Genomic DNA, 12,451 nt, shown 5'->3' with positions numbered 1-12,451 from the left:
GGTTTCATCAGAGGACGAGGGACGACCCAGGACGAGTGCCCTGCTCCAGGTGCTCCTTCAGACCGCAGGTGCAGGGAGGGGCGGGCAGAGGTGGTGGGCAGGGGGCAAGTGGAACCTCAGTCCCCGGCTGAGGGCTCACCTCTGCCCCCTCCCATCCCCCGCCCACGCACCGGAGGCCCAGCCCCTCCAAGCCACCCCACCGCCTTCCCCTTTGTCTCCTGCACACCTGGCAGGGGCTCAGGTTTCCTTATGCAAAGCTGGGCTCCCCACCCACCACACCCTCCCCATCCACCCTGAGGAGGCAGGCAGTCCCCAGAGAGAGGCCACCACACAGCCCCGCCCTCATTGTTTGCTGGGAAACCAAGGAAGGGGTGGGGCCGGGGTCTCGGACAGGTGCTCAGGGCTCGGGCTCCTGGAGCCCAGGTGGGAGAAGCAGCCACAGGGGCTGCCTCCGCCTTCCCCAGTCCCAACCTCACGGCCCACCGGCACCCCCACCAGGCATGTGGCCAAGAGCTCAGGGCACACTGACCTCTTAGCCGGGTGCCAGCCTCCTGCCCGCACGGGTCTGCCCCTTCCCCAGAGAGCCCACGGCACAGAGAGGGTTAAGCCGCCGGCGCTCCACCTTTGTTTGCTTGTCTGCACCTGCACTGAATTAACCCTGGGCGAGAGGAGGGAGAGTGCGTGAGTCCCACCAGGAGTATCCGCCCTCCCATCTGCCCCACTTGGGCTCAGTGCCCTCAGGGACCCCGGGGAACAGATCCCCGCGACCTGCAGCATCCGCTCACCCCAGAAGCTTCGAGGTCTGTGGATTCTCCTTGTGGGCAGGCTTTAGGGTGTTTGCCAGGGAGCACGAGGCCTCTGTGCTCTGCCACCCCCCATCTGCTGCCTGTGTCAGCCAGCCCCACAGGCCTGGACCCCTCTCCCAGGCCCCCCTCCCGGTGAGGACGCCTCTGACCCCCTTCCTCTGCTACGGGTGCCCACAGCTGCCCTCCAAACTGTCAGCCAGGCCCACCCACCAGGGATGGACCCCAGGGCCTCCTCCCCAGGGCCAGGGGCCCCCAGTGCTCCACTCACAGTCCCCAAACACTCATGTGTGCCAGGCCTCTGCTCAGCCCAGAGACCCCCAGGGCCACCTCCTCCATCCGCGCCCCGCCAGCCCCCACCCATGTTTCTCAGAGCTCTGCCTCCCCCAGCAGCTCCCCCAACCCCTGCTCGGCCTCCCCAGGGCGCCCGGTGGCTGGGAAGGTGGTGTGGGCATGAGGCTGCCTGTGGGGTGCCTCCCTTCCTTGGCCTTCGGGCTCCCACCCAGTTCTGCTGGGGCCACCGCCACAGGCACAGGCGCAGGAGGGTTCATGGTCCACACGGGGCCGTGAGGACGTGGAGAGCTGGGCTCCTCACAGGTGGGGACCCCCCTCCCCTGAGACCACCTCACCTGCGGGGACCACATGGCGACACCTGGGCACTGGTGCTGTGGGGGGTGGTTTCCTGGAGCAAAGACGCCAGGCTGTTCTGGTGTTTGCAGTGGGGAGGGGGGCAGAAGGCCTGGGGGTCCTGGGGGGACAGAAGGCCTGGGGGTCCTGGGGGCAGAAGGCCTGGGGGTCCTGTGGGGGCAGAAGGCCTGGGGGTCCTGGGGGCAGAAGGCCTGGGGGTCCTGTGGGCAGAAGGCCTGGGGGTCCTGTGGGGGCAGAAGGCCTGGGGGTCCTGGGGGCAGAAGGCCTGGGGGTCCCTGTGGGGGCAGAAGGCCTGGGGGTCCTGGGGGCAGAAGGCCTGGGGGTCCTGTGGGGCAGAAGGCCTGGGGGTCCTGTGGGCAGAAGGCCTGGGGGTCCTGTGGGGGCAGAAGGCCTGGGGGTCCTGGGGGCAGAAGGCCTGGGGGTCCTGGGGGGACAGAAGGCCTGGGGGTCCTGGGGGCAGAAGGCCTGGGGGTCCTGGGGGCAGAAGGCCTGGGGTCCAGGGGGCAGAAGGCCTGGGGGTCCTGTGGGCAGAAGGCCTGGGGGTTCTGTGGGGGCAGAAGGCCTGGGGGTCCTGTGGGCAGAAGGCCTGGGGGTCATGTGGGGCAGAAGGCCTGGGGGTCCTGGGGGCAGAAGGCCTGGGGGTCCTGTGGGCAGAAGGCCTGGGAGGTCCTGGGGGGCAGAAGGCCTGGGGAGTCTTAGGGGGACAGAAGGCCTGGGGGTCATGTGGGGCAGAAGGCCTGGGGGTCCTGGGGGGACAGGAGGCCTGGGGGTCCTGTGGGCAGAAGGCCTGGGGGTCCTGTGGGCAGAAGGCCTGGGGGTCCTGGGGGGCAGAAGGCCTGGGAGGTCCTGGGGGGCAGAAGGCCTGGGGGTCATGTGGGGCAGAAGGCCTGGGAGGTCCTGGGGGGACAGGAGGCCTGGGGGTTCTGTGGGGGCAGAAGGCCTGGGGAGTCTTAGGGGGACAGAAGGCCTGGGGGTTCTGTGGGGGCAGAAGGCCTGGGGGTCCTGTGGGGTGTGGGGCGCCGGGCCCTGGAAGGAGGGATTTCGCAGTGGGGATAACAGGCTTGTTTGCCGTGTTATTCCCGGCTGTGTCTCAGGAGGGAGAGAGGCCCCTTGGCCTTCACACCCGCAGCCCTGCACACCCGCAGCCCTGCACACAGGAATCAAGTCAGGTGTTTTCCCCCCAAAACGAAGCTCAGGATCCACGTTCTAGGGCACTGCCCACCCCAAACCACCCGCCCGCTGGGTCCAGGAAGCTCTGCATTGTCCAGACAGACCTGGACCTGAGCCAGACCATCTCGTGGGCACAGACACCGTGGGTGTCCCCAGAGCCCCTCGCTGACCCGACACAGCCACAGGGAGGGAGAGGGGAGGGTCACTGCTCTGTCCCTGGAGACACAGGCGCGAAGTCTGCAGGAGGGAAGGGCCGCCCAGGGTTAATCATATAGGGAGGAAGTGAAACATTAAACACAGGGACCGTTGTCCCACTGGCCACCTCCCACCACTGCCTGGGAACAGACTCCGACCTCCTCCCCGGGCCCGCCTGGCACTGGGGTCTGCCGAGGCCCTGGCGGGTGGGGGTCCACCGTGCGCCCCGGGTTCCCAGCCTCACCCCCAGGCCTCCACATGGCGGAGCAGACGACACCGTCCACAGGGCAGCGTCACCCTCACAGTGACCAGCCAGGGAAGGACACATGAGAGGCAGAAGACAGAAGACCCAGGCTGCCCACTGGGGGGCACCGCGGGGACAGAAGGCCTCCCCCTCAACCACCTTGTTTGACCAGGCCCGTCTTCCTGTGCTTTTTCTCTAAGGGGCATGATTGATCGCTTCTCCTTCCCACGAATACGCGTGCACAGATCACTCTGAGTGACGGCGGCCGCGTGGCCACTCACGATGCTGCGCCCTCTCCCTCCCCGGGCAGCGTCCCTGCCCAGGTACCGGTGCACCTCCCTCGTGACTCAAGGATGACAACCAGCGTGTGCGCGTTCCCACTCCCGGTTCCCAACTACAGACCCAAACACTGTGAGGCGCGGCCGGCCGCGTGTGGTTATTGGAGAACGTGCGCACGGTGCGTCCACCACTCAGCTGCAGGCGTGGACTGGTATTCTGCAAGGATGACGTGCCAGAGGACCTTCTCACCTGTGTCTGGACCCCCCGACTCACCTGGACCCCTTCCCTCCATGGGGGTTGCACCTAACACCCTGTTATGGCTCAACGGTGTCCCCGAAATTCATAAGCGAAGCCCTGACCCGGGACCTCAGAATGTGGCTGTGTTCGAGCATCTCGGAATCAGGAGATAGTGGCCCACAGCCTCAGGGCTGGGGACGCTGGGATGCGGTGCAGGATTCCGGGGGGTGGTGACGGTGCGGGAGGTCTGCTCCCGCTGCACTGCCCCCCAGGGAGAGGGGAGTGGAGCATTCGAAAGCCACATGTCTGCCATGTGCCCTTTCTCGGGAAGCTACGGAGAACACACCCCACCAAAACAAGGAGGAAACTGAGGAAGGCCACAGGTCCAGGGAAGTCCATCCAGGGGAGAAGCCAAGGGAGTCCTCGGGACAAAGGCTGGGGAGATCTGGGGTCCACCCAGGACCCGGGCAGAGCTCAGGCTCCCGCCAGGGCCCCGCAAATGCCTACGTGTGCCTGTCTGCGCCGCTGGCCAGAGGCAGGATGAATCAGTCGTGAGTCCGGAGAGAACCCGGCACAAGCACAGAAAGGTGATTATTAACTCCAGGGCCAGGGAAAACCACACGTGTGCAGGCTGGGACGGTGACCCTGGAGGGCCACTGGCCCGGTGTGAACACAGACAGGGCCAACTAAAACGAACACATAACGGTGGAAATGCAGCAGCTCCCTGGGGTGAACCCAATCGCTGACACCCAACCCAGGAAGCTGCATTCAGTCGTGTTGGTTCAGCCCAGAGCTGTCTGGAGTGTGGACATGAGGCCTCCAGGCCGGCAGAGCTGTGTGGCTGGGAGGCTGATTGTCCAGCGTCCTAGAAATCTCTGACTGAAACTACAGGCAGGTATGACGGATTCAACATGAAATTAAAAATCCAGTTGCTGCCGCCCTGGCCGGTGTGCCTCAGCCGGTTGAGTGTCGTCCCTGCACCAAGACGTCACCGGTTTGATCCCAGTCAGAGCACAGGCCGGGGTTTCGGGCTCGATCCCCAGTAGGGGGCGTGCAGGAGGCGGCCGATCCGTGTTTTGCTCTCACATTGGTGTTTCCCTCTCTCCCTCTCCCTTCCTCCCTTTCTAAAAACAAATTTTAAAATCTTTTTTTTTTTTTATCCTCACCCGAGGATATTTTTCCATCCTTTGTTCAGGTAGAGCGGGAGGGAGAGAGAGGAACAGAGAGAGAGAGAGAAACATCGATGTGAAAGGGACACATCGAGTGGCTGCCACCTGCACAACCGACCAGGGCCGGGGACAAACTGCAACCGAGGTACGTGCCCTTAGCGGGAACCGCACCCGGGTCTCTCAGGACCGCAGGCCGACGCTCTAACCACTGGGCCAAACTGGCCAGGGCACAAATTTTAAAATCTTTAAAAAAACACACAATCAGTTGGTGCAGTCTTCATCCTCGAAGGCCTGGGAGTCATTTCAGAAATATTGGAGTGACTCACAGTCGCTGGAATGACCTACAATCACCGGAATGACCTATAACCGCAGGTCAGCCGAAACCCGGCTGTGAACTTCTGTTCTCACTGTTCTCCAGGACAGGTCTCTAACCACCTCTCCTAACTCCTCGTGGCCGACCTCGTCCCCCTCTCCACCTCCCTTTCCCTGCTATGGCAACATCCACTTTTCTGGGATGTCCCTCAGGGGACCACCCCCACCCATGTCCACCTTCCTGATCAGGCAGGTCTCCATGACAACTCTCCCATTCTGCCTTGTGACCACTTGAGACCAGATGCCATCTGTGTCCTAGGTCCCCGTCTTATTTTTGGTGCCCCCCCCATGGACCGGGACACCCTGGGCTCAGACTCTCGGCAGGACTGAGTTTCAGCCTCAGCGAAGGAAGCTGGTTCCGCTCTAGCCGATCAGGAGTCCCACCCTCACAGGGCGGTCACCGTGTACAGGTGTCTCCTTACAGGGAATACACTTGGTTTTCCGCGGAGCTCCCCGGCCCTGCCGTGTCCGGGAAGTGTGCATCGGGGCACCGGGCCTGCTCCCTTCCCCCGGCCCCGGACGGGCTTTGCCCTCAGAGCCCTGGTGATAATTAGGTCCCATGAGCAGTCTGGGGCCTTTGCAATCATCTTCTGCTACAGGAAGCTCAAAAACACCCGCAAGCCACAGAGGGCCAACCCCCAACTTCTCCCAGGGGACGGTGATCCCCTCGTGGCCCTGTGTGCAGACACACGGGCTAAATTTCCGTGGCTGTGGAGCTGTGGGACCTCAGGTGGCCAGCCTCAGCTTTCCAGCCAGTTCAGACGACCCCCACGGGGGCCCAGGGCACGGCTACCACCCCACCCCCAACAAAGAGCAGACACACCCCTTTCTGTGAGACCCTCTGGAGGCCCCGAGCCTGCCCAGGGCCCGAGTCCCTGTGCTCCCCGCTGGGACCCCCAGGTCCCCGATGCCAGGTGCACGGGCAGCACCAGGACAGGCAAGACAGCCGCGAACTGGACAGCAGTTTGGAAAGAAACGCTTCGGGGAGGGGGGGCGAGGTGACCACAGACCCCACAGGACACACTGCCCTGGGCTCCCTGTCGGCCTCGGTCCTACCTGGTCCAGGAGGGGCGCGGGCCGCGGCGGCGCTATCGCCTGGCCGGCTGCGGAAGGCGGTGGGAAGCTTCGCCTGGTACAACGGCCTCCGCAGCACAGCCAGGAATTTCGTGTTGAATAATTTTTAACTTCTGCTCTGTGAGAAAACCAGGTTTGTGTATTGTGTCTGTCCACACAGGAATGCCAAAAGCTTTCCGTTAGAAGTGAATACGTCAGTAGTGACACGGGAAGCTGCCTTGGGGGGAAAGAGGGAAGAGAGGAGGGAGAAGTGGCCGCAGGGGCCAGGTGGGGTCTCACCGCCCCCTGGAGGGAGGCCAGCAGCATCCCGGGGCGGGGGGGCAGCTCCCCCACCCGGCCCACACACCTGCCGGCACACCCACCCCCTCACTCCTGCCCATAGTCCAGTCCTCATCCCGGGGAGGGGACAGCCTGGCCGGCCCCGCCCTGAGTGACCATCACACCGTGTGCTGCGAAAGGCAAAGCCTGAAACCAGTTTTCCTTTAAAAAGACTTTCCTTTAAAAGGGCTGAGCCAGGGCAGGTGCAGTGTCTTGGGCTCTGGGTCCTCTGCTCATGCTGCCCCAGGCGCGGCCTGCAGACCCCATGGGAGGGCGCTGGGCCACCGCAGGACATGGCCTCCCCACCCACCTCAGAGGAGAGGGTCCAGGCTCACCATGGCCGCTGCCAGCCCAGCGCTGTCCACGCGTGGGCTCAGCTCCGTGGACGGCCCTGGAGAACGGAGCTGGGGAAGGGCCCTCATCCAGGCCTGCGCTGTGAATAAGCCTCGGGAACAGGGTCCACGCGGGCCGGCCATCTGGCACAGCTCACAGGGAGGTGAGAGAAAGGAAAAAGCAGCTGAACCCCGGCCAGGCCGCAAGGCCGGGACCCACGCGGGCTGAGGGGTGGCCTGTTGAGGTGTCAGGGACCTGCAGCTTCACACACGGCTCTGTGGGGCACCCCCACTGCAGCCATGTCCCCAGCCACCCTGGCACCATTCATTCTGGGTGCCACGGCCCACACGCACCAGGGCTCTGATGGGGACACCCCGGGGCGCCACAAGATCCCCTCGGAACTTGAGCAGCCGTGGGTGGAGTCCCGTAGTGACTGCCGGTGTTGGCCGGTAAGACGTCAGTTCTAAGGGCACTGCAGGTGCTCACACCGTCCTCAGGAGGGAGGGTCCCGGGGAAGGGAAGGCAGACATTTCAGATGACAAGTCACCTCCTGCTGGCAGCAGGGAACACGAGGTGGGAAGAGAGCTGACTGCCCGGCATGCTCCACCCCCAGGCTCTTGGGGGGCCCCTCGTCGGAAAGGCCCCCTCTGGGTCCAGCACCCAGAACCAGAGACCCACAGGCTAAAGCAGAACGAGGTCAAGTTTATGTAGATGCTCTCACGCCTCTGGGTGCCAGCACCCCAGTGTTAGAAGCAGGCGAGAAGCGCAGACCAAACGGGTGCATCTCAGGCACACGCTTGCTGCCGACACCAACCTGCATCCTCTTCAGGGGGCGCTGCTGATGCCCCCTCAATTGGCAAGACAGCCCAAGGGGCACAGGAGCAGAGGCACCCACCACCGGGACGGTGTAGCTCTGATCGAGTCGGCTGGTGCCAGGCACAGACCAGGGTTTGGGAGCTGCGGGGCTTTAGTCTGGGGGCAACATGTGGACAGGGAAAAGGAGGTGGGGTGGGGGCTTGGGGAAGTGTCCCTGGCAAGGGCAGCAGCAGGGGGAGTGGACAGATGGACGGGGTGAGCCAGGGCAGGTGCAGAGGGGACGGTATGGCGGGGCACACTGCTGGGTGAGCATCATGTCTGGGGCAGGGGTGGCTGGCAGTGGGGCAGGGCCAGAGCACGTGGGATCTTGCTGGCCAGGAGGGGCAAAGGATCAAGCTGGGAAAACCCCAAACGGGGGAATTTGCAGGGACAAGACGCCCCGTCCCTGGCAGGAGCGGAGGACGCATCCTGCCCAGCGGCAGGTCTGAGGATGGTGGGACCACCAGGTCCAGGCCAGTGAGGAAGGCCAAAGTGCGGGAACCACACGATGTCCCCAGACAGCCAAGGGGTCAGAGGTGCTGCCTCTCCCCTGAGCAAGCACCAGGGCAGAGGCCAGTGATTTGACCGCAGGGCAGGGCACCGGGCCTACCTTGGGGCCTGAGAGCAGGGTGGGTGTCAGAGTGGCACCTCCCACTGGTCTCCGCCTGGTGACAACTGGCCCGCGCCCAGCTCCCTGTCCTGCAGCTCTGGGACCGTCCGCTCCGCCTGCAGAGTGGAACAGGCAACGGGACTGTAAGCTCTTTCAGCTCTCAGGGAAGTTCAGGGAAACCAGGGTGGGGGCGGTGGGAACACTGTTGGGCAGCTGGGAGGACGACCTCCGAGCAGGTCTGCTGAGGTGTGTGCACGTGTGCACATGTGTGTAAGCGTGTGCATGTGTGCACTGCGCACGTGTGTGTGTGCACGTGTGTGTGTGCGCATGTATGCACGCTTGTGCATGAGTATCTTCCACACGTAGACAGCCAGGGAGGTGGCAGAACCAGGTCCAGCTCTGGCCCCTTTGGGAGGGCGGTGCCTGGAGAAGCCTGCCAGGTCCCAGCTGCCACAGTTCAGGGGACGTGGGACAGCCACAGGGGCAAATGAGCCAGGCGGGTGCCATTCCACCGGGCGCCAGCCACCTCGAGTCCCGGGCCCAAGCAGGGGCGAGGGTCCCAGCAGAGCAGCTGCTGCCCTGGAGATGAAGCCCCGTCCAGGACACCACTCAGATGTGCCAAGTTGCTGCAGCCTCGGAAGGCTGCACTGAGGGCCAGCGCCGTCCTTTCTCCCCAGAAGGGGCGGGGCGCCCGTGGCACAGCATCGGGTCAGCACGGGAGCCGCGGGGACTTTTCCCTCGGAAGGGAGATGTGGCTGCAGGAGCCCGTGGCTGGCATCGGTGGCAGGCCCAGCTCCCTCGGACAAGCAGGAAGGCGCCTGCGCTGGCCGTCAGGCTGCAGGGGTGCAGGGCGCAGCTGGGAAGGGTCAGCTGCTCTCAGCCCTTGGCTGCCTCCAGGAACACAAGCAGCACGACCGGTAACGTCCAGCGTGAGCTCTCCTTCGAGCCACTGCCTGGCCAGCCCCGGGGAGGGCACGCAGGCTCGGCCGGGGCACCAGCTCTCAAAAAGGGCCACTGGGCCGTGAGTCTGGTGGTGGGGGATGGACCACTGGTCACCCACAGGCCACCCGCTGGTCACCCACAGGCCATCCGCTGGTCACCCACAGGCCACCCACAGGTCACCCACAGGCCACCCGCTGGTCACCCACAGGCCACCCACAGGCCATCCACAGGCCACCCACAGGTCACCCACTGGTCACCGCTGGTCACCCACCGTAGGATGGGTAAGATGGGCGACCCCAGCGCTGACTCACCTCTAATGTTACCATCTTACCACCGCTGACACTTGGATGTATTTCCTTACAGCGTTTTTGCTACATGTCGATATAGTAAATGTAACATAAATATTGGTTAAACACCAGTGAGACTCTTCCCATTGGAGACAGTATTCTGAGCATCTCCCTCTGCTATTACTTCCCCGGACAGCTGTGTAGTCGCATGTTGCTATCTGTCCACAGCAGGGTGTCGGGTGACCACCTTGTCTCCTGTTTCTGATTAGAACTCCAGGGATGGGTCAGAGATCCAGAGCCCCAGGCAGGTGACCACCACACCTGTGTCCCTGCGTACACTGACTTCACAGTGAGCCACAGGGAGGCTGGTGGCTCATCGCACGTCAGCCAGGAGCAGGGAAGGAGGGCGAGGCCCCCGAGCTCTGCAGGTGGCCACATCCTTGGCCCCTTGGGTGCTGCCCCTGGGGACATGGGACCCCCTTTCTGGGCTGGCACTCCGGGGTGGCTGAGGGAGGCTCCCCTGTCCCTCCCAGGCTGTGCCCCCACTTCCTTCCCACCTGTCTCCTTACACACTGCCTGCAGCTGGACATGCTTCCTATGCATGGGGGCAGCTCTAGGGTCTGCGATGGGCGTTGCTGACTTGCAGGCAGCTGTGGGCTTTATATTTGTACCAGGGAACTTGGGGACTGTCCTTTGGCAGGTGAGTGACCCTCCCAGGACGCCTGCTCTCCAGGGTGTGGATCAGGGTCCAGGGTTCCATGTTGCCTCCAAGCATCCTGCCTGCAGGCCCAGCACCCAGAGAGCAGAGGGAATTCAGTCTTGACCGGGCGGGCGGCTCTGGCTCTCAGAACCTGCACCTGCCCAGGAGATGCCCAGGGGGTCAGCGAGAGGACAGGGCTGGACCCAGAACACGACCTCCGCCAGGCCTCTCTGCCCTGGGGCAGCCCAGGGATGGGCAGGAGGTGTCCTTGCTGGAATCCAGGCACGAGTCCTGGAGAAGCACTGGCCAGCCTGGGGCCCATCTGCTGCTGTGGTGAGGGCAACCCCTTTCCTGGCCTCTCAGCCCCCATGACCCCACCAAAGTGAGCAAGGCCTGGGGCTGGTGCCACCAGGAGAAGCTTGCGGGGTCCCCACCCCCTCCCTGCACTGCTCTGGGGCAGGTCGCCCACTCTGTGCCCCGAGGCCAGGCAAGCACAGGATGGAGCGTTGGCGGGCTGGGAGGTTTGCCCAGCCTGGCCGAGAGGCCACCCACTGTCTCGGGCCTCAGAGACCTGCCCCGGCGTCTTTCCAGACCACAGCCCAGGCCCAATGAAGGTGCCCAGGGCTTTTGTCCCTTCACCGTGGCCACTGTTATCACTCCATCAGCACACAGAGACCCAGCTCAGGACACATCCTAGACCTCTGGCCCAGCTCCCAGCTCGGGGCTCGCCACGCCCTCTGCACAGGAGGAACAGATGTCCAAAGGACCCCTCGCCGAGGTCTCCTGCCGGGTGGACGCCTTCGCTTTGCGTCTCCAGGAAACTTGAAGTCCTCCAGCACCCCCTCCCTTGCCCCACGGCACCCCCCTTTCTGGGCCAGTCGGCCCTGTGGCGTGACAAGCCTTTGTCCTGGTGAGCCCTTCATGACTAAACACATATTTGCCCAGGGTAGGGCTAGGTGCCCAGGAGTCAGTATTAAATGGGCCTAAAGTTGGAGGGTCCTCTGACAGCCCTGTGGGATCCTGAGTAGCCGTGGCGGCGGGTGCTGGGCCTGGGTCATGCCGTGCTCCGGGCCCCCTTGGGATGGGAAGGCAGAGCTCACCCCTTGGGCAACCAGGCATAGGCGAAGGCCAGCACAGGCCCACAGGCCCCACTCGTGTGGGACAGCTGTGTCATCTCAGCGGGAGGGTCCCCCTGGCTGCCCACGTGGGCCGCTGAACCCAGGGTGAGACCCGCTGTGCTTTTACAATCAAGCTCGAAAGTGCCGTCCTGCCCTGGCCACTGCGGCTCGGCTGGTGGGGCGCCGTCCTGGGCGGGGAGAGGTCGAGGGTTGAATCGCAGGTCAGGGCACATGCCCAGGCTGTGGGCTCGATCCCTGCTCGGGTTGTGTTGGGACGTGTGTGGGAGGCAGCTGATCGATGTTTCTCTCCCTCCCTCTCTCTCTCTCTAAAATCAATAAAAACATATTAAAAAAGGAATAGAAAGTGCCGTCCCATCACCTCTGTCACCTGCGTCCCTTCAGAGGTGGGTCTGGGCGGGGACTGCACAAGGGGTCCTAGGAGCCAGATCCCCCCACCGGTGCCTGGGCTGCAGTGGCCAAGTCAGGGCAGGTGCCGGCGGCTTTGTGTGGCTTTGTTCCTTGGGAGCCATTCATGCCGTTTATGGGCTTGTTTTTGCTGATGGACCGGCACTGGGTTGGCTGAGCGTGAAGCGGGAAAAGACGCACATTCTGTCTTTATTGAACTCGGTCAAACGTGAGGCCACCCAGAGCCCCAAGCCCAGGGCCGCAGCGCCTCCCAGCGGCCCCTCACCGCGCTCGGCCCACAGGAGCACTGGGTCTTCACGGGTCTGCGTGTGCACTCGCTCTGCCTGTTGATGTCGTACTTCACGCCAGAGTCGGCTGGTTTTGTGTCCATTTGGTGGGCCTCAGGTGCCCAATATTTGGTCAAACGTTATTCCAGGTGCTTCGGTGAAGGTGTTTTTGGGTGAGACTCAGGTTAAAACTGGTGGACTGAACTGAGCAGGCTGCCCTCCCCATTCCACCTGCTGGGTCCCTGCGGGGTGGCCTCAAAGTGGGGCGATGGTGCGCTGCCTTGGCCTGGGGCAGGAAGGACCCCACGGTTCTCGGGGTCACCAGCCCGTCCTACTTGTCCTGTTTCTCCGCGGGACTCAGGCACTCACCGGGCATTTGGAGGGAATGACTCGGTGCATCTGGCG

The 12,451-nt window shown here is 63.8% G+C and overlaps 1 protein-coding gene across 1 annotated transcript in view; it reads right to left on the bottom strand.

Annotated features, from left to right (window-relative positions):
* TTLL10 (tubulin tyrosine ligase like 10) overlaps positions 1 to 12,150 on the bottom strand; it is a 54,244-nt gene extending 42,094 nt beyond the window's left edge. Inside the window, exons 1-2 of the mRNA XM_036281418.1 lie at positions 12,046 to 12,150; positions 11,337 to 11,542 (exon numbers count right to left, since the gene is read on the bottom strand). Coding sequence (XP_036137311.1) covers positions 11,337 to 11,542; positions 12,046 to 12,150 — 311 coding nt within the window. The remainder of the gene's footprint in view (positions 1 to 11,336; positions 11,543 to 12,045) is intronic.
* Positions 12,151 to 12,451: the final 301 nt, after the last annotated feature.

Source organism: Molossus molossus, unplaced genomic scaffold (genome assembly GCF_014108415.1).
Source record: "Molossus molossus isolate mMolMol1 unplaced genomic scaffold, mMolMol1.p scaffold_m16_p_35, whole genome shotgun sequence".
In the NCBI taxonomy this organism is placed as follows: domain Eukaryota; kingdom Metazoa; phylum Chordata; class Mammalia; order Chiroptera; family Molossidae; genus Molossus; species Molossus molossus.
Note: the sequence above shows the minus strand (reverse complement) of the source record. Positions and strands in the feature narration are given on the sequence as shown.